The 18,735-nt window shown below is 54.6% G+C and overlaps 1 protein-coding gene across 3 annotated transcripts in view; it reads right to left on the reverse strand.

The window, feature by feature from the left end:
* Positions 1-654: 654 nt before the first annotated feature.
* ESRRB (estrogen related receptor beta) overlaps positions 655-18,735 on the reverse strand; it is a gene marked incomplete at both ends in the record, with an annotated part of 164,257 nt that continues 146,176 nt past the window's right edge. For all 3 annotated transcript variants that reach the window (XM_081111070.1, XM_081111071.1, XM_081111069.1), the window contains 4 exons: positions 655-899; positions 7,314-7,583; positions 15,949-16,110; positions 16,612-16,722. In XM_081111070.1, coding sequence (XP_080967196.1) covers positions 655-899; positions 7,314-7,583; positions 15,949-16,110; positions 16,612-16,722 — 788 coding nt within the window. The remainder of the gene's footprint in view (positions 900-7,313; positions 7,584-15,948; positions 16,111-16,611; positions 16,723-18,735) is intronic.

The following is an 18,735-nucleotide window of genomic DNA, read 5'->3' on the forward strand; positions in this document are numbered from 1 at the left end:
GGGAGCGGGGAGCAGCAGGGGGTTCCTGGGGGAGAAGAGATAGGCAGGTTCAGGGAGACAGGGCACCGAGGGCCCAGGAAAATGCATGAGTTTAGCAGCTGCTCTCCTGATGGTGAGTCCCTGCTGGGAGCTAGGTGTGTGCGGAGCTGAGGGGACATGTGGAGGGAGGGGCCTGCTGGCCTGTGGAAGGCCTGTGGCCCCTTGAGGGACCTCTGGGACAAGCACCTGCCCTCTGAGAAAGGAACAGCTCCAGGTGGTACCCACGTGAGTGTGCCAGAGTCCTGGGTGCCAGCGCTGCCCACCAGGCCAGGGGTGGGGGAGGGTGGAAATGTCTGAGCTGCCTCTGGGTGGTTTGGTGGGGAGAGGGCCCCTCCTCGGTGGTCTCCAGTCTCAGCACTGCCCATGGAGAAGGAAAAACATACCAAAGAAAAAGCCAGTTACAGATGAGCCCCACGCCCTGCCCTCCCATCCCCGTTCCCCACCCCCCAACACCCAGGCCTCTGCACGCAGCCGGGAGGCACGTAGCCCCTTCTTCTGGGACTGCTCATGGCCATGACACGGGCTTGCAGGTCGAGGCTGGTGGCTGAGGAGGTCTCTGCATCCGGCCGGCCGTTTGTCTGTCCACAGGCAGGAGTCCGTCCGAGTGCCGGGCCGTCAGACCTTGGCCTCCAGCATCTCCAGGAAGAGTTTGTGCATGGGCACCTTGCCCTGCAGTTTGACGCTGTAGAAGTGCTGCACGGCCTTGGCGGCCGTCTGCCGCAGCAGGGGCAGCGTCAGCAGCAGCTGGCCCGTCCTCCGCGGCTCCGCGTGGCGCTGGCTCAGCTCGTAGTCCTGCAGGGCCTCGTGCAGCAGGTCCTGCAGCTTCTGGACCGCCTCCAGGTCCTCGATGTACATGGAATCTGTGGGCACAAGGGAGAGCGTCAGGGGCCCTGGGTGGAGAGCGCCGCTGTGGGCGGGGGGGGGAGGGGGGCACCGCAGGACCCTGGGCTCTGCTTTGGAGCCACCCAAGTCCTCATTTTCGGGAGAGGAAAACGAAGGCTCAGAGAGGCTGGGCTGCCAGTCGGAGGCCACAGAGGCCAATGGCAGAGCGAGGGTGGGCCCAGCGAGAGATCCTGTCTATGGAGGACATTTCAAGAGACAGAAGCGGAGACCCTGAAGGGCTTGAACCTGAACAGACCTATAACTGCCCTGAGGAGCTGGGGGGACTCTGGAGCCAGACTGGTGGCGGTGGCACCCTGTGTCCCTCACTTGCTACCTGTGTGACTTTAGGCAAGTTATTTAACTTCTCGGTGCCCCATTTTCTTCATTTGTGAAATGAGATAATAGCCATACCTACCTCAAGAGGTTAAATATGTTAATACAAGTCAAGGGCTTAAACAGTACAAAGTAAGCGCCCAGCTAGTGGTATCACCATCACCACCACCACCAACACCACCACCATCATCATCGCTACCATCACACCATCATCACAGCCACCATCTCACAACCACCATCACCATCATCATCGCTACCATCACACCATCATCACACCCACCATCATCACAACCACCATCATCATCACCACCACCACCATCACTACCACCACTATCATCGCTATCATCACAACCACCACCACCATCATCATCATCACCATCATCACCACTATCACCATCATTATCATTACCACCATCATCATAACCACTGCCATCATCACCACCACTACCATCACACCATCACCACCATCACCATCACCACCATCACCATCACTTCTGCTGATGCTGATGCCAAACACTAGCTCAAGCCCTCAGTGCAATCGCTAACCTTACAAAATGCTGATTACAGAATACAGACATAGAAGAAGAGGCTAAGCTGTCGGGGTGCCCTGTGGCAGCGAACATGGTGGGTACTGAGAATCATGGCTGGACACATGAGGCACGGTGATGAAGGTAGCTGCTGGAAGGCGCCCTTGCAATCTAAAACCCTGGGGAATGTTTTGGTCTCAGGACACGAATTGGGGGTTCAAACAAAATTTACCTAAATCTCAGCACAGGAGGTGCCTGCTGATAGTTGGGTTACAGTCAGGTCTGAGCTGAAGCAAAGGAAATCTCCTAAAACCCATTCCCTGGCCCCAGGGAAAACAACAGCCTTCTTCTGAGGTTCCTTAAAGACCCCGAGCTGCCACCCTGAACTGCAGCCCAGGGCCTGCCAAAGGTGGGAGGGGAAGGGAGCATGTGGATCAGTGAGCTTGAAGCTCTGAGGGGTATCCAGGAAGACTGGGCAAGTTTCCTGAACTACTCAAAGGAGCGGGGCAATTCCCTTGCATGTTGGGTTGGTATAGATACCAGAATACCAAGGGCAGCTGCACCAGCCAGCGGACACCAATGACCACCCCTGGTCCACACTCAGCCTGTGCCTTCAAGGGCCCAGCCTCTTTCTCTTGGGAGGATGGCAGTAGGATGAGCTAGACGAGACTCTGGAGTCTTAGATGCTGCGTGGCTTTGGCCAAGTTACTTCGGCGCTCTGAGACCGTTTCCTGGTCTGTAAAATGGAGCGCATAAGAGTGCATACCTCACAGAGTGGTGCTGAGGGTTAAAGGAAATAGCACGTGACCAGGCACTTAGTGAGCACCTAGAACAGTGATGGCGAACCTTTTGAGCTCGGCGTGTCAGCATTTTGAAAACCCTAACTTAACTCTGGTGCCGTGCCACATATAGAAATGTTTTGATATTTGCAACCATAGTAAAACAAAGACTTATATTTTTGATATTTATTTTATATATTTAAATGCCATTTAACAAAGAAAAATCAACCAAAAAAAATGAGTTCGCGTGTCACCTCTGACACGGGTGTCATAGGTTCGCCATCACTGACCTAGTACATGATACTATTCTCACTATTAGAGGCCTGGTGCACAAGATTCGTGCACTCGAGGGGTTCCTCAGCCAGGCCTGCACCCTCTTGCAGTCCGGGAGCCCTCGGGGGATATCCAACTGACGGACATCCTTAGTGCTGCCGTGGAGGTGGGAGAGGTTCCTTCCAGCTTGCAGGCCATGAGCCTGGCTTCTGGCTGAGCAGCGCTCCCCCTGTGGGAGCGCACTAACCACCAAAGGGCAGCTCCTGCGTTGAGCGTCTGCCCCCTGGTGGTCAGTGTGCATCATAGCGACCTGTCATTCCAGTTTTTCGGCTGTTCGGTCAATTTGCATGTTAGCCTTTTATTAGATAGGATGGTGAGGACCCAAACGGGATGAGTGCCCTAGCAGAGCTGGATGTTACTGGTCCCAGACCCAAGGCCCCTCCACACTTTCTGCTCCTTGATACCAAGGCGGTGAGGGCTCCTTTGCCAGTTGCAGAGGCAGCAGGGCTCCCTTCCTACTTGCCCAGCTATTTACAGAGTGTGCACTTCAGATGCGCTAGGCCCTGTCGGCTGGGACCTGGCCATCCAGACTCCCTGCCTCTGCCAGCTTCCCCGCCCCTCCCTCACCTCCCCAAGGAGGCCAAAATTGGCAGCTGCCTTCGACCAAAAATGAAATAAAATAACATTGCAGGATTAATTTCTTTGCAATCCATCAGCACGTCTGTATCGATGGCATTGATAAACTGTTAATTACAAAATCAATGGCGATGATTTTTTTCCTGCTGTCAGGGAGGCTTGAAAGGCTGGGACATGGGGTGAACATCGGCCAGCAGGCTCCCAAGGGACCATGGTTTGGGGCTCAGCCTGTCTTTGATGTGCTTCGCCCTCCTGCCTAGTGTCTGCCCTCTGACCCACTGAGGGGCCTTGTCCCATCCATTCCACCTGAGCAGTGGCTCCCACAGTGGCCCTTGGGGCTGCCACCAGGATGACTTCCCGCCCCTGTCCTTCCTCCAGCTAACACACTGTGCAGCCTGGGTGACTTGCATACCTTGCGGCTGGGGACAGGCCACTTCCTCTTCCCCTCTAACTTTCATGGCTCCCAATCCCTTCACAGCTGGGGGCCTCTATGACCCCAAACTGCTTTTCTAGCCTAACCCCCCAAAATCCCTGTTCTTTCCCCATTTCTGCGTGCAGCTGATTGCTCCACTGTGCAGCCAGGGCCCTGAGCATCACCAACTCCTTCTCTTCCGCCTCAGGCTTCCTGTCCCTGCACAGAAGCGGCAGGGTAGCCCGGTAGATGCCACTGGGGCAAGAAGTCCAGGCTCCTGGAACTTCGTCTCACATGACCCAGAGTGTATGTAGGCTAAGCTGGGTGCTAGCGGAAGCTCCCGATGGGCTCATGTCACCAAACCTCAGGTGGTGTGTGCATATCCGTGTGAGCGTATGTATATATTTGTGTGTGTGTGCGTGCGTGAATATCTGTAAGCGTGGGTGCATGTCTGTGTGTGTTGAGAGATCAAGGCAAGAGCCACTGGCCGGGCTAAAGAGCCTCCTGACAGTCCTTGCAGCGTGGTGTTAAGGGGGGCATGAAGGTGACAGTTGAGTGACCTCCCCCCTTCACTCTCTCCTCCCAGCTGGGATAAGTTTGAGCTCAGGTCTGCTGTGAAGTGGTCAGGAGACTCCAAATCGCCCTCCAAGGCCTGCCAGCCCGGCTGTCTCACTGTGGTGGCCCTGCGCCCTCTGATTTCACTGTGTCCCCTCCCTTCCTGTGCCCATCCACTCGCAGCCCCTCCGCAGCACTGCTTAAGATGCTGTGCTGGCCCTAACCGGTTTGGCTCAGTGGAGGGAGCGTTGGCCTGCAGACTGAAAGGTCCCAGGTTCGATTCCGGTGAAGGGCATGTACCTTGGTTGCAGGCACATCCCCAGTAGGAGGTGTGCAGGAGGCAGCTGATCTATGTTTCTCTCTCATCGATGTTTCTGACTCTCTATCCCTCTCCCTTCCTCGCTGTAAAAAAAAAAAAAAATCAATAAAATATATTAAAAAAAAATAAGATGCTGTGCTGAGCGGGCGAGCACAGGGGATGGTGAGGGAGGTACCGCTACTCTGTAGGACATGGGAAGAAGGAGATCTGTCCTTGCACATTTGTCAAAACCTCTAGACCTGTACAAGGCAGAGCAAAGTCCCTGATGGCAACTATGGACTTTAGTTAATAATAACGTATCAATATTGGCTCATTCATTGTAACAAGTGAGCACACCCATGCAAGATGTTCCTAATAGGGGGGACTGTACAGGGGTATCACCTGCTCATCCTGTCAATCTAAAGCTACTAAAAACCCCAACAGCACCGGCATTCTCCAACAAAACACGCAATGCAACAGGGGAATCTTAAGGCATAAATGGTCTCTACAGAAGCTTGCAAATTTTAAATTATTATTTTGTATGGGTTTACTAATAAAAGGGATTTGAACTAAGAAAAAAAAAAATGCTTCCCTCTTTGGATTAGGTCAGGTTCCCTAGAAGCAGGGGCTGAGGCAGGGGTTCAGACGCATGGGGTTCATAGTGGGCATACTTTCAGGAGAAAGGAAAGGAGGGGGAGGGGGAGGGGACAGGGCAGGGGCCTGCAAAGTAAGGACTCGGCCTCGGCTTAGCCTGACCCCACCCTGCCAGGAGTTCAGCCTTTGGTTCCCCCATGTGGGCCCACCGTTGGCTGAAGGTGCCAAGGGATGGGTGGGGCAGGTACCCCTCCTGGCAAGGCAGGTGAGGGTGAGTCTTTGGCGAAGGGGGGACTGTGAGCTATCAGCAGCAAAACTCAGCAGCTGGGTCTGCGCGCAGGGACCCAGGAAAGGGGGTCAGATGGGGCATCAGCAGTGCCTTCTGTGTTCTCTATGGAGCCATTTGTGAGGGGGACCCACTGACCGGGTTAGCCAGGGACTGAGGTTTCCTGGGATGTGGGACTCTCAGGAGAAGCACCACAATATCAAGCAAACCAGCTGGTTGCCCTGTTTGCACTGTCTCCGTCTGAGCCAGCTCTCCCTCTTCCGCATGCTAGTAACGCTCTGTGCCCTCTAATATTAATAATAATGGTAATAATTAATATTTATTGAACATTTCCTCCAGGCCAGGCACTAGGCTAAGTGCTTTATCTTCCGTCAATCATTTCATACACAAGTGCTTGGAGGAGGCACTGGGATACCCCCGGACACACAAGGACAGAGCTAGGAAGATTGCCAACTTGCCCAAGGTCACCCTGCTACCAAGGAGCAGAGCTAGAGCCCTGGCTGGTTTGGCTCAATGAATAGGGCGTCAGCCTGCGGACTGAAGGGTCCCGGGTTCGATTCTGGTCAAGGGCACATGCCTGGATTTCGGGCTAGATCCCCAGTAGGGGGCATGCAGGAGGCAGCCAATCGATTCTATCTCATCACTGATGTTTCTATCTCCCTCTCCCTTTCTGAAATCAATAAAAATATATTTAAAAAAATAAGTCATTAAAAAAAAAAAAGGAGCAGAGCTAGAATTTGAACTTGGGTCCATCCGACCCAGACTTGAGCAGTTAACTCGTTAACTGCGCCATCCTGCCGCAGAATGACATGTGCGCATGCTGACAGTGCCTTTCCCTTCCTTCTGCGTCCGGCATGGTGCCCTGCACAGGTGGACGCCAAGTGCAGACACAGACTAGAATACGTTTAAGCTCATTCCCGTGTCAGCCCTTTTCCCCAGGAGCTGGTGGGAGTGAAGAAATGGAACGAGGCCTCCTTTGAACACCAGACTGAACAACTCCGTTGGGAAGTTTTTTTCTCTCTTGGACCCGAGCAATTTGATTGAGAGATTCAAAGAATGGGCATGAGCTCAGGTTGGTTTTGGAATCATAGGACCTTGGTTGGACTCCTAGCTCTGTGTGACCCTGGGCAATTGGCTTCACCTTCCTGGGCCTCAGTTTCCACATCCATAAAATGGGGTTAAAATAAGAACTTTGCTCCTTGGGTTGTTTGTAAGCGTGAAATAAGTTCACAGCTAATTTATTTAACAGGTTGAGACCTTATTATGGGCCACGTATGTTGTCAATATAATTTTAATTACATACAAATAAATCATTTCCACAGTCTTGTGGGGTAGGGACTGCCTACTGTTCCCATTTTACTGATGAACAGGTAGAGGCACAGCGTAAAACAGCCAGCCCAAGTGAAAGAAGCAAGATTTGACTCTGGGTCACCTGGCTCTGAAATCAGCTCTGAAATCTGTGACCTTGACCAGTGTGCTGGCCTGGAGGTCACGGGCCCAGCATAGTGGCCTGCAAATCAGGGCTCAGGAAGCACTCGGCCAATGCTGGCCTTCGTCGCCACCCTTTTAACCCCAGACCTCCCCTTGCACTGGTACAATCTTTGGGGACAAAATCCTCCAGTATCTTCACCTCATCCCCCTCACGGGCCTCAGAGGGGTGCTCCCCAGGCCCGAGAAGACGTCCCACACTCCCGGTTACCTGAGTTGGCCAGGGCCAGGGCCTTGAGCGTGACAAACTCCTCCTTCTCCACCTTGAGCTTCTTGTACCTGCGCACGAGCTGCAGGATGGCCCGGTAGAGCTCCAGCAGCCCCGCCAGGCGGGAGTGCTCCTCGTCCATGACGTAGTCCTCGGCGTACGCCAGCTTGTCGTCGTAGGGCAGCGAGCGGTACACGATGCCCAAGATGAGGATCTCCATCCAGGCACTCTGCAGCAGGCTCATCTGGTCCCCCAGGGAGAGGTTCGAGAAGCCTGCGGGGAGAGGGCGCAAGGAGGGCAGCCACGGTTAAGCGGGCGGGCCAGGGCCTCCCTGAGGCTGGCTGGAGGGCCGGATGAGGCAGGGGTCCAGGTACCTCGGGATCCTGCCCTTCCCCATACCTTTGGGACTCATCGTCCTTTTGTTGGTGAATGAGTCAGACATGGATTTCATGGAAAGGACTTTACCTAAGGAGCTCAGTCAACGCTGACACTTGTTATTATCATCACTGTTGCTAGTTCTATGATATTTTTCAAATGTCTGGAGAGGTTTTTTGATTAATGAAATGCATTTGTAATTTAAGGAGTTACTGGATTCATAGAATTAGGAGGTGGCAGGACAGGATCTCCTCCAGTCTGAGCAGTTTCCAGGCTCCCCAGTCTGCTCAAGCCCGGGAAGGCTTCAATGTGCTGAAGTGGTGCCTGCCCCTCAGTGCAGAGTCCCAGCTGCGCAGGACCCAGCTGCTCCTGGCCAGTGACCTCGGTGACCTCCAGCCTGGGGCTACAAAATGCTCAGGGGCCCCCAGGGTCAGGGGGCACTTTGTCACAGGGCAGCCTGTCTTCCCAGGGGTCAGAACCCCGCTGCCCAGGCCATGACTCTGCATTTAACGATGACGCAGCAGTCCTGTATCCTGTGAGCCTGGGCATAGGGATGGCTCCAGAACTGTGCCACTGTCTTGTCCAATGTGTTCTCAAGATTGCCTGGGCTTGCATTCCGACTCCCCATTTACTAGCTGTAGGCTGACCTTGGGAAAGCTGTGCAGCTTCTCCACGCCTCAGTCTCCTCGTCTGTGAAATGGGTGTAACAGTAGTGCCCGCTTAAGAGCGTCGCTGTGAGGTCTAAGTGAGCCAATGGTTACAGAACACACAGCACAGTTGCGGAGCTCTTACTATTACTATTAATAATGAGATGAAATTCTTCATCAGCAAAATGAGAATAATGTACTGGAATTACATTACATGTGCTTAACTATGCAAGGTCAATGACCATCTTGATACACAAGCCAGAGAGGTAGGAAGAAAGGAGGGAGGGAGGGAGGAAGAGAGGAAACTGATTTTCAAACAGCTGGTCACTAAACACGGTGGTAACTTCAGTGACTGGTCACAACACGGAGCATGCCAGATGTGCTGAAAAGAGGAACAGTATCCACAAAGCCACTTGCACCAGGTGTCGTGGCTACGGAAAGTCAGGGGCTCCCGGGGTAATGTGCTTGTGTAGGACTCATCACTTCATTTGCAGACCTAGAACCTGGCCCAGCCCGGATGCGCGGGCTGTGAGGACGAGGATGGTGAGTGGGAGCACTGAGCATCGCCCCGCACACAGTGGGTGCTCAGCAAACCTGAGCTGGCGGTAGTGATGGCTGTAGTTGTTGCTATGCTATTGGCATGTTGTTAGCATGCTATTGGCATGACTCTCTTCTCCCACTGGACTGGAGACCTGGGGTGGCCCCAAGCGTCTGGATTGATCCCTCACTCTAGGCTTCCATGGTGTCTGTCCCACCCTCCTCTGCTGCCTTCTGTCTCTAAAAAAACACTGTCCTCCCTCTTTTCCAACCTGTGCATGTGTTCCTTTATAGGGGGCACCCTTGGGTCTGGAGCCCCCTTACCTGGCAGGCTGCCCTATCCCCGTGAGCACCCTCTTAGTCTATCATCCCAGTTCCCAGGCCCGATCTGCGCAGCCCAGGCCCTGGATGAGCACCTGGCTGCTGGCATCCGGCGTGACCGACAAAAGAGCGGGATCAATTACCCTGATGGCTCGGGCGAGCCTGGATTGACGCGCCTTCTCAGGGGACGGGCTGCAGCACAGAGGGTCAGGGGTGTGTGTGTTGTCCAGATCCCGGGGTGGGAGCCGGTGTGTGGCTCCCCGTGGTGGCGGGGAGAGCCGGGAGGTAATAAAAGATAGATGGAAATGGACATCCAATTTCCCTTATCAGGCTTCTGAGCAAGAGAGGCCTTGGGCGACATTAATTAACAGATACCAATCAGCCAGCCCATGAGGGTGTGTGTATGTAGGGAAGCGGGGATGGCGCTGGGGTAGGGGCATCTGAAAGCAGACAGAATGGGAGGAAAGAGGTAGGAGGTGGATGGGGAGAAATTAATAGACAGTTGAATTGGAAGGTGGCAGAGAGGGAGGGTGAGGAAAAGAAGGAGAAAAGCCCCCTGTGAGGCTAATCACGCAGGTGCGATCACTAGAAGAACATGAATAGCATGCTTCTGCCCCTTCATTCATCCAACGGGCATTTATTGAACACCTACTAAGTGCCAGGCCCTGGGGACAGGATGGCCAGCTCAAACCAGAACTGGTACTGGCTCAGCCTTTAAGAGCTCGCAGTGAAGAGGGAAGGACACGCCAAGTACCGCATGTCACCATATAAGAAGAGCTATGAGGAGATGGGGGGCTATGAGAACACACAATGGGAATGTGGCCCAAGTGAGAGCCTGGGAGGCTTCCCGGAAGAGGAGACTTTGGGGCTGAGCCCCGAAGGTGACCAGGAGCTCTGACAGCACACACCTCGGTGTCTGTGTGCCCCGTGCCCTGAGCTTCCTGTCATCTTCCCACCCCCACTGCCAAGCTCCCATCCTGATGCCAAGAAGGTGTCCAACAAATTTTCAAGTCGGAGGAGAGAACGGACAAATGCCGCTGGGCCTTGACTCCCAGATGATAAGAAATTGTGCCCAAAGGACTGGGTCAGCCCCTCCCCGCCCTTCAGAGTGAGTGTGGCTGTAGCTGCCTTTGAGTCAGACAGGCCTGCCCTGTGGGGAGAGAGGCCGAGGCCGGGGAGGGAGGGAGACAGCTCCCGGGAGAGTTGTGTGCCACCATCGGAGGATATGCCCCGAGGCCCGTGCCCAGACCGCCCTGCTTGTCTGATCTGAGTGGACTCGGCCCCTGACTTCTCCCTTCCTCCATGAGCATCTTCAAAAGGAGCTGGGAATAGCTTTGAAAATCCATATGCCAAGTGCCAGGCACGCACACAGGCTTTTGTGCAAGGAAGGGGGAAATATTTGACCTTTTCTAATGTTTGAGAAAAGAAACACTAGGAGGGGAAAATGAGAAATAAAAACTGTTACCTCGAAGAGGAAGGAGGAGGGGATAGGGATGGAGACGGGAGTTCTGTGAATACATTTTTGCCTATTTGGGGCTTTTGAACCTGTCCATGTTTAAGGTGTCCAAGGATAAAATTAAATCAAGTGCAGAATGAAAGGTATGCGCCCTCCAACCCAGCGATTCCACAGCTGGGAATTCCTCCCAGAGAGAAAAGCATGCTGGGATATACCCAGCTACATGTGCAGAGGTGTTTGCTGGCTCTGTCTGAAATGGCCCAAAGCAGGAAACAACCCAGATGTGACCCATGTAATACATACAATTATTATACAAGTGCCCTTATTAGTTTTTTTTAAAAAAATGGTGCACTAGAAGAATGAGGTGGAATGTGTGTGGATGTGGAAGATACTCAGGAGCATAAGGGAGGGAGTAAGGGTGAAGGGCAGAGACCAGGGCCGGGCCCTGTATTAAAATCCCGGCTTTGCTGACCACTGGCTGGCTAGCTCTCTGTGCCGCAGTTTCTTCATTAGTAAAGCAGGAATAACAACAGTCCTGGCTTCAGGGGATTGTTTGAATTAAATGAGCTAAGGTGCGGAACATTTAGAACACTCTTAGCACATGGCAGGTGCTATACTACTGTATATAATTAAATGGAAGAAGCAGGTACAGCAAGTTATAGTATGATCCATGGAGGGGAGGAGAACATTTGTGAGTGCGCAGTGGGTGGGTGTTCGGGTACAGGAAACTCCCAGAGGGATGCATTTGGAACTCCACCCCTCTGTCACATCCAGAACTTTACCAGAAGCACATATTCCTTCTTTTACTTAAACTCAAACAAAGGGGTCTGAGCCATTCCTCCCTGCCCTTCAGCAAAGCACCTCCACTTCTGCTTTTCTGCCTGGGCTCCTCTGCTCCTCCATCAAGTAATTAGCAATTCTGGGGCTCAGGGGGCCGCTGGAGAGGCTGGGCGTGGCCGTGACCCAGGAGTGCAGCCGTCCCTGTGCCTGGCTGACCCAGAGGGCACTGGCCCCTTCGGGTTCTGCCCCAGCCGGCTGCCCCTGGGCCCGCCCTCCTGGGGTCTCCCACCTTGAGCTCTGCTGCCCACAGAAAGTTGCTTTATCTGCACCAACTGATCTAATAACAACGTCAGGCTCTCCCCCATCCCCCATCCCCCAGTGACTTGACAGCAGGAGCTCCTAGAATTTAAAAAAAAAGAGAGAGAGAGCACATAATTTGTGGCAAGTGGAGTTCATAATCTGTTAATTTATTATCGTTTCTGTCGACCTGGAGGGCCATTAGCAGAGGTAATAAAGGGAGATGTAATTATAGGCTCTGAGGCCACTCCAGACACAGCTGCTGTCACTCGGCAGCCCATATTTCATCGGCCGCCGGCATTCTGCTCTCAGTGCGGCCAGACGGTGGCTACCTGGGAGCAGACCCGCTGAGGGGCCCTCTGTGGGGACGCCTCTGGGGTCCCCTGCAGAGGCCACCACGTGTCAGCAGGCAGGGCCGTGGGGACTCCCCGGGGGCTGGCAGGAGAAAGTTCCGGCTGGGGCAGCCTGGAGGCTGCCTGAACCGGGAGAACCAGCTAATCACACCTGGAGGCTGCAATTCGTCAAGTGGTGCCCACGGGCTGTGAAAGGCCAGGGCTCTGGTTCTAACCTCTTGCTCACAGGGAATAAGAAGTGGACACTCTGAAGGCTCGGGCTTGTCCCCTGGGCAGCCCAGCACTTGGAAAATCAGCATCTGGGGGAGGGAGACTTCGGCCTGACTCACACAAAAGAGCGGCTGTTACTCTGAGCAAATCCCAATCAGGCATGAGTTCCCCAGGGCTCACCCTGTGTGTTCAACGCCCTGGTAATTGGAGGGGGGGGGGGGGGGTGCTGGGAATGAGTTTGTGCTGAAACGAGCCTTTCTCTGGCTAAGCGGGTCGCTCGGTGCCGCGTGAGCACCAGCTTCTGTGCTGAGACCGGTCACAGCATCTCATGCCCTTGGGGACTTTTCCTCCGTGGCCTCTGCCCAATCAAGTCTGAAGGCCTAACTTTGGTTCAGTGGCTAGAGCTTTGGCCTATAGACCGAAGGGTTCTGGGTTCAATTCCAGTTAAGGGCATGTACCTTGGTTGCAGGCTCCTCCCCAGCCCAGGCCCTGGTTGGGGCTCATGCAGGAGGCAAACCAATGGATGTGAGGAAAGGGAAGGGGAAGGGGAAGGGGAAGGGGAAGGGGAAGGGGAAGGGGAAGGGGAAGGGGAAGGGGAAGGGGAAGGGGAAGGGGAAGGGGAAGGGGAAGGGGAAGGGGAAGGGGAAGGGGAAGGGGAAGGGGAAGGGGAAGGGGAAGGGGAAGGGGAAGGGGAAGGGGAAGGGGAAGGGGAAGGGGAAGGGGAAGGGGAAGGGGAAGGGGAAGGGGAAGGGGAAGGGAGGAAGGAAGAAAGAAAGAAAACCAAAAAGAGAGCAAGCCTAGTAGGAAGGATGCAGGCCCGAGCCCACCTGGGTCATGTCTGCTCCTGTCCATTTTGATTCCTGGAGAGGCCGGACTGGCTCCTTACTCAGGAATAGAGCGTTGAAGAGGAGCCATAGCCTCTGTCCTTACAAAGGGAACCACATCTCATGCCTCGGTATCCTCTAGCCTCCAGCCCAGAGCCCAGCACCCACAGGGTGCTTCCTAGCTGCCTTTGCATGCATTTATTGAGCGATGACTGTATGTAGTAAGATCTTTTGCTAGGAGTTGTGGCTGATACCAAGAATTAGATTAATTCCTGTCCCAAGGATCTCATTTGGGAATAAGATGGATAATTTTTGTTGTTTGTTTTGTTAGTCCTCATCCAATGACATTTTTCTATTGATTCTTTAGAGAGAGTGGAAGGGAGGGAGGGGGAGAGAGAGAGGGAGAGAGAAAAAAAATTGATGTAAGAGAGACACATCAATTGGTTGCCTCTTGCACGTGCCCTGACTGGGTCAAGGATTGACCCTGCAACCAAGGTGCACACCCTTGACCATAATCGAGCCTGGGACCCTTCAGTCGATGGGCCAAAGGATGCAGATCCTGAAATGTATCAGGCACTTGATGTGTCATCGCCCTTAATATGAGGTTTACATGCAGTGGCAGGAGCTCTATTAATTAATTTTACCTTACTAGTAAACACTAGAAGGTCAGGCCCAAATAATTCAGCATGCAGATTTATGCAAAATAGGCAAATTAGTGTTTGAGGTGAACAAGTGAGCCCCTGTGTTTATTTTATTTTTTAATCAAAAAGAATTCAGCTGTGGACAAAGAGAAATGATGATGCGAAAGGGGGCTTTTAACACTATCAGCAATAATGTGTTAGCAACAACGATGGTCATGATCTCTGCTGTGTGCGGGCTTGGGCCAAGTGTGCCCTCTCCTCCTAGCACCTGGGAAAGGGGCTCTATTCTGAGTCCCAGTTCCCAGGAGAGGAGACTGATGAAAGAAAAGGAAGGAAGGAAGGAAGGAAGGAAGGAAGGAAGGAAGGAAGGGAGGGAGGGAGGGAGGGAGGGAGGGAGGAAGGAAGGAAGGAAGGAAGGAAGGAAGGAAGGAAGGGAGGAAGGAAGGAAGGAAGGTCTTGTAATACCAGAAAGGGCAGCTTGGGATCAGAACCCAGGTCTGCCTGAATCCAGGGTCTGTATCCCCAGGAACCACTCTGCTCTGCCCACTGCCCTGTTGGTTGGGCACAAACAGGAGACAGTGCTGGGATGATAGGACGGACGGGGAGAAATGGGTGCAGGGGAGAGGGTGCTTCCTAGCTCTACCCTACCCTCTGGGAGGTGGTGCAGGGCTGGGTGGTAGGAGAGGGAAGCAATGGACCGGAGGACCACCAGGAGCCACTCCTGAGCCATCGCTTGGGTACTATATCTGCTCAACCCTGAAGAGGAGTGAGTGATGGGGAGGGGTGCAGGGGAGCTGTGCCCGATTTGGCCCTGGGTTAGTGGAGCAATCCAGGCTGAGGTGTCTTAAGCAGTGGCCTGACCCCGCATCTGTGCTGAACCAGCACAGGGCAGATTCAAAACCACTGAGTGTGTAATCCCAAGAGGCTGAGCTCCTTAGTGAGGGCGCTCCAGTCCAGATCCCCAGTGAGCCCACCCCTGAGTCAAAATACCTCGGGCCACAGGGAGTTCCAAAGTGGGGATTGTCGGCATCTGCCGGCTAAATGGCACCAGCATCCCCTCTGAGCCACACAGCTCCCCACCAGCCCCCGCCTGCGGGGAGGGACCTCCCTGTAGGCTGTGCACACGACTCCCATGAAGACCTTTTCACTCGCCCCATCAACTGTGGGCCTCGGTGGGCCTCGGATCTCAAGGCCAGGACATCTTTGCTACATCAGCATGTAAGCGTATTCATCACTCAGAGCTCGTGACAAGCAAACAGAAAAAGGACCTGCAGGCAAGATGAGGGGCCCCGTGCCACATGGCGCGCGAGGATCCAAGTCCAGGAGAGCCAGCGCCAGAGGACAATAGGCTGTCCCCACCGCACGACGAGCGAGTGTGTTAGAACCTTAAAGGGATACACTGCACAGACGTCAGCAAGGTCCCACCGTGTAGGTCATACAAAATATGTGGGTGCCAGTGTCTACAGAAACAAAATTAAAAACCAGCTCCCACCATTTATCCAGAGCAAGGAAAGCTGAACAAGGGGTCGGGGGCCGCACGCAATGAAGAAAAGTCTGTATCGTCTGAAGCATGTCCATTACATGTACTTCCCAGGCCAGAAATGATCGCAAAATCAAAGAACCCAGACAAGGAGACAGGCCTCCCTGCTGGCAACAGTGAGCGTGCAGCTGACGTTAGCATGTGCCTCGTGTGCACACGTATGGCCACATGTCAGCCTCACGGCGCAGCCCATGTGGGAGATAAGTCCCTTGGAGAGGCGGATGGAGCCGCCCAGGGTTACTCAGCTAGAAAGCTGCAGGCCCAGAATTTGAATCCCCATCTGATTCCCAAGCCATGTTCTTAGCCGTTCCACTCCACTGGCCCCTAACGGAGCTAGGGAGCGGATCCTCTCCTGCCTTGTTTTCCAGCATATTTCCAATAAGGTCTACGAGGATTCAAAGAACTTGCCCTTTGAATATCACCCCTTGTAGATGCAATCATAACCCCTTTAGAATGATAACCAGTTCTGAGGAGCCCCTGGAGGTTTAGGGACATTACGGGACCATCCAAACACAGGCTCACCTCCACTCCCACAGGGAGAGACAAAGAAACCAGAGGCAAACAGGCTTGCCAAGGTGTTACGGGGCTCGAGGCCAGCCGTGGGGAGAGCGGCCGGGGCCCCTGCGCGCACTCTCTCCCTGCCCCTATGTGACTCACCTGGGATGTGCTTGGCCCAGCCGATGATGACCACGAGCTCTTGGTCCGCCAGGTCACAGAGAGTGGTCAGGGCCTTGATGTCGCCCTCAGGCATGCCAGGGGGAGGCCTGGCATAGAGCTTGTTTGGCTCAGCCACCAGCAGGTAGGAGACGATCTTGGTCACTGCAGAGACCAAAGGAGGGAAGTAAATGGCTGGCACGAGGAACGGGGCTGGGGTGGAGGCCGGGAGGGGTCGGGAAGACAAGTCAGGTATGAGGAGCCCGGGAAGGTCAAACATGGCTGTAATCGTCCCTCCCTTCCTGACTCCACAGGGCTGCTGGCCGTGGCGACTCCGGTTGCTGAGCAAGAGCCTCCAAGGGAAGTTGCCTGGTGAGTTCTCCCAAGAAGAGCCCGCTGCATGTGGGCGGCTAGAGGGGCATGTTCTGGATGCTGGAGCCCAGGCCCCTCAGGACCACGCTGCATTTGGAGCCACGTTCTGGGGCACCCCATGGGGAAAGGCCTTCTGATTACGGTCTCATTCTGAAGCACCTGGCGTCACTGTCAGGCACTGATGCCTCCTCCCCCAGATCCACAGTGTCCCATAACCCAGCACTGGGAAGATGGCATGTCAGATGTGCCAGTACAGATGCTGGCAGAAGGGGCATGGACGGCCCTGGCACTCACATGGCTTTTTAGCAGGTGGGGAAATCTGTAAGCTCAGGTACGGGCTGTTCTCCGCGTCCAGCCGTCGCTTGTATTTCTGGCGGCCTCCACGCACTCGGTCAAGACGCACACCTGTTGGGAGGAAGGGCAGGAAGGCTCAGGAGTTGTTCGACATCACCAGGGCTGTCAGCGCTGACTGGGATTCCAGCCCTGGCTGAGTCCTTCAGGGCCCAACCTGATGGCCTCTGACAGCTGCTGATGGCCAGCCTCAGGCCAGGTGGCTGGACAATCCCGAAACAATTTTCTACAGTAATGGCCCATTCCAGTTGCCCGGGCCCGGTCCTGCCTCTACGGATTCAGCATCCTCTTGAAATCCATCCCAAGCAACCTGCAGCTCCTGAGTGTTTCTGTTTCTGAAAGGGAACGAGCAACAACAGCTCCTCCTCGTGCTGGGAAAGAAGACAGAACGTTTCAGGCCTGCTGTGAATCCGGGGAGGGGCGAGTCAGCGGGCCAAGCGAGGGAAGGGGTACCTGACACTGGCAAGTGCCTCAGAAGAGTTCAAATAAGGATTTTCAAACTTTTCACCTAGGCAGCATCGGGGTGGACCCTCCCTGCCGATGTCAATTTCCGGATCCCACCCTCAGAGGCTCTAGGCCAGAGGTCTCGAGTCGGTCATCTATGCAAAGTCTCCGCAGGACGCGGACGCAGGTGGCCCCGGCCACATCTGGGAAATCCATGCCTAGACCTATCTCAGCAGCAGCTGCAGAAGCAGCATGGCCGCTCACACTGACACGCATTTCCAGGAGTGAGGCCCCGTCCCGGAGAGATCTGTATTGTTACTGGGTCCCTGGTTTTCAGAAGAAACCCGCCCCTCCCCCTGCTCCTGCTGTCTAGACAGACACATTGTACCATCTGACACCCTCACCAGCGAGCAGAGTGGGCAGGCCTGGCGAGGGCACCTCATCCAAGGGCACACAGCTGACTGGCCACCCCCTGCGTGGCCTGACCCGAAAGGATGGATGGTACCCACCACGTCAGCTCCAAAGTGGAAGCGAACACAGAAAACAGAAGGGCGGGCCTTTCCTTACCATGAAATGGGCCTTGACTAAAACACGTGAGAAGTCGGGGCCAGAGTCCTGAGAGGAAGAGAGCTCAGCGGCTGCCACCCGCTCTGATTTGACCCCCTAAGTTCAACTTTCCGTTCCTTCCCCAAAGGTCAAGCTTCACCCTCCCAGAGCCCTGCCCTCCCCCAGTACATCTTCCACAGGTCCTGGCTCCTTCCATCCTCCCAGCTTGCAGTACCCACAGGTCCTATCAGCCCAGGCCTCCCCTGGAATGGGGGGGTGGGGTGCGGGAGAGGAGAGAAGAGGAAGGCAGGAATAATCCCAATTGAACAGAATGGAAGCTTAGATCCCCTTCAAGCTGGGGGTGGTTTTCCGGCTGTTTCATGTACAGGATGTACAGGAGAGGAAGTTTCCCAGAGCAGAACAACTGAGAGTAAAATTACTGTTTACCTAGCGGGCAGGGGCCACCTCTTTAAACGCCCTAAAGGAACTTCCAGGCAGGAGCGCCCATCCCACGTGTTTCCAGTTAGGGGCTCTGAACACATCCACCTCCTGGAGGGCAAGGAGGCTGCCTTGAGCTCATCAAACCTAGCAGACTGCCCCAGGAGACGTCTTTGGGTGGGTGCGGGCGGGGGGGGGGGGGACAAGGGGGGGCGCGGTGGGGCATGCAGTCACTGCTCAGGATGTTCATCAGTTGCCTCCTTTTCACCCTATAGCCAGGAAACTCAGCATCCCACCCTGCTTCCTGTACAAAGGCAATCCCCCTATTGTGGGTCTAGTTGGGGGGCCTGTGCCCACCCCCGCTGTGGGTATCAGAGTGGTCCTCTGGAAGTGGAAGCATGGATGGTGACACAGGCAGAGCCAATTGGCTTTGAATCAGGATCAAGTGACACAAAGAAGAGGCAGCCCTGGGCCAGACCCTCCTGGTCACTGCGTCCCCTGAGCCTGGGCTCTCCGGGCTCCCCGAGTCCTCGGCTGGTTCTGGGTGTGGTCCTTGAGCCTCCTGATAGGCTCCCAATGAGCTCCCCTTTTGCTTCAGGGGCCAGAGTGGGTTGCAACTGACCACCTCTGTTGGGGGTT

The sequence above is a fragment of the Myotis nattereri genome (assembly GCF_964212035.1).
Source record: "Myotis nattereri genome assembly, chromosome: 1".
NCBI classification, from domain to species: domain Eukaryota; kingdom Metazoa; phylum Chordata; class Mammalia; order Chiroptera; family Vespertilionidae; genus Myotis; species Myotis nattereri.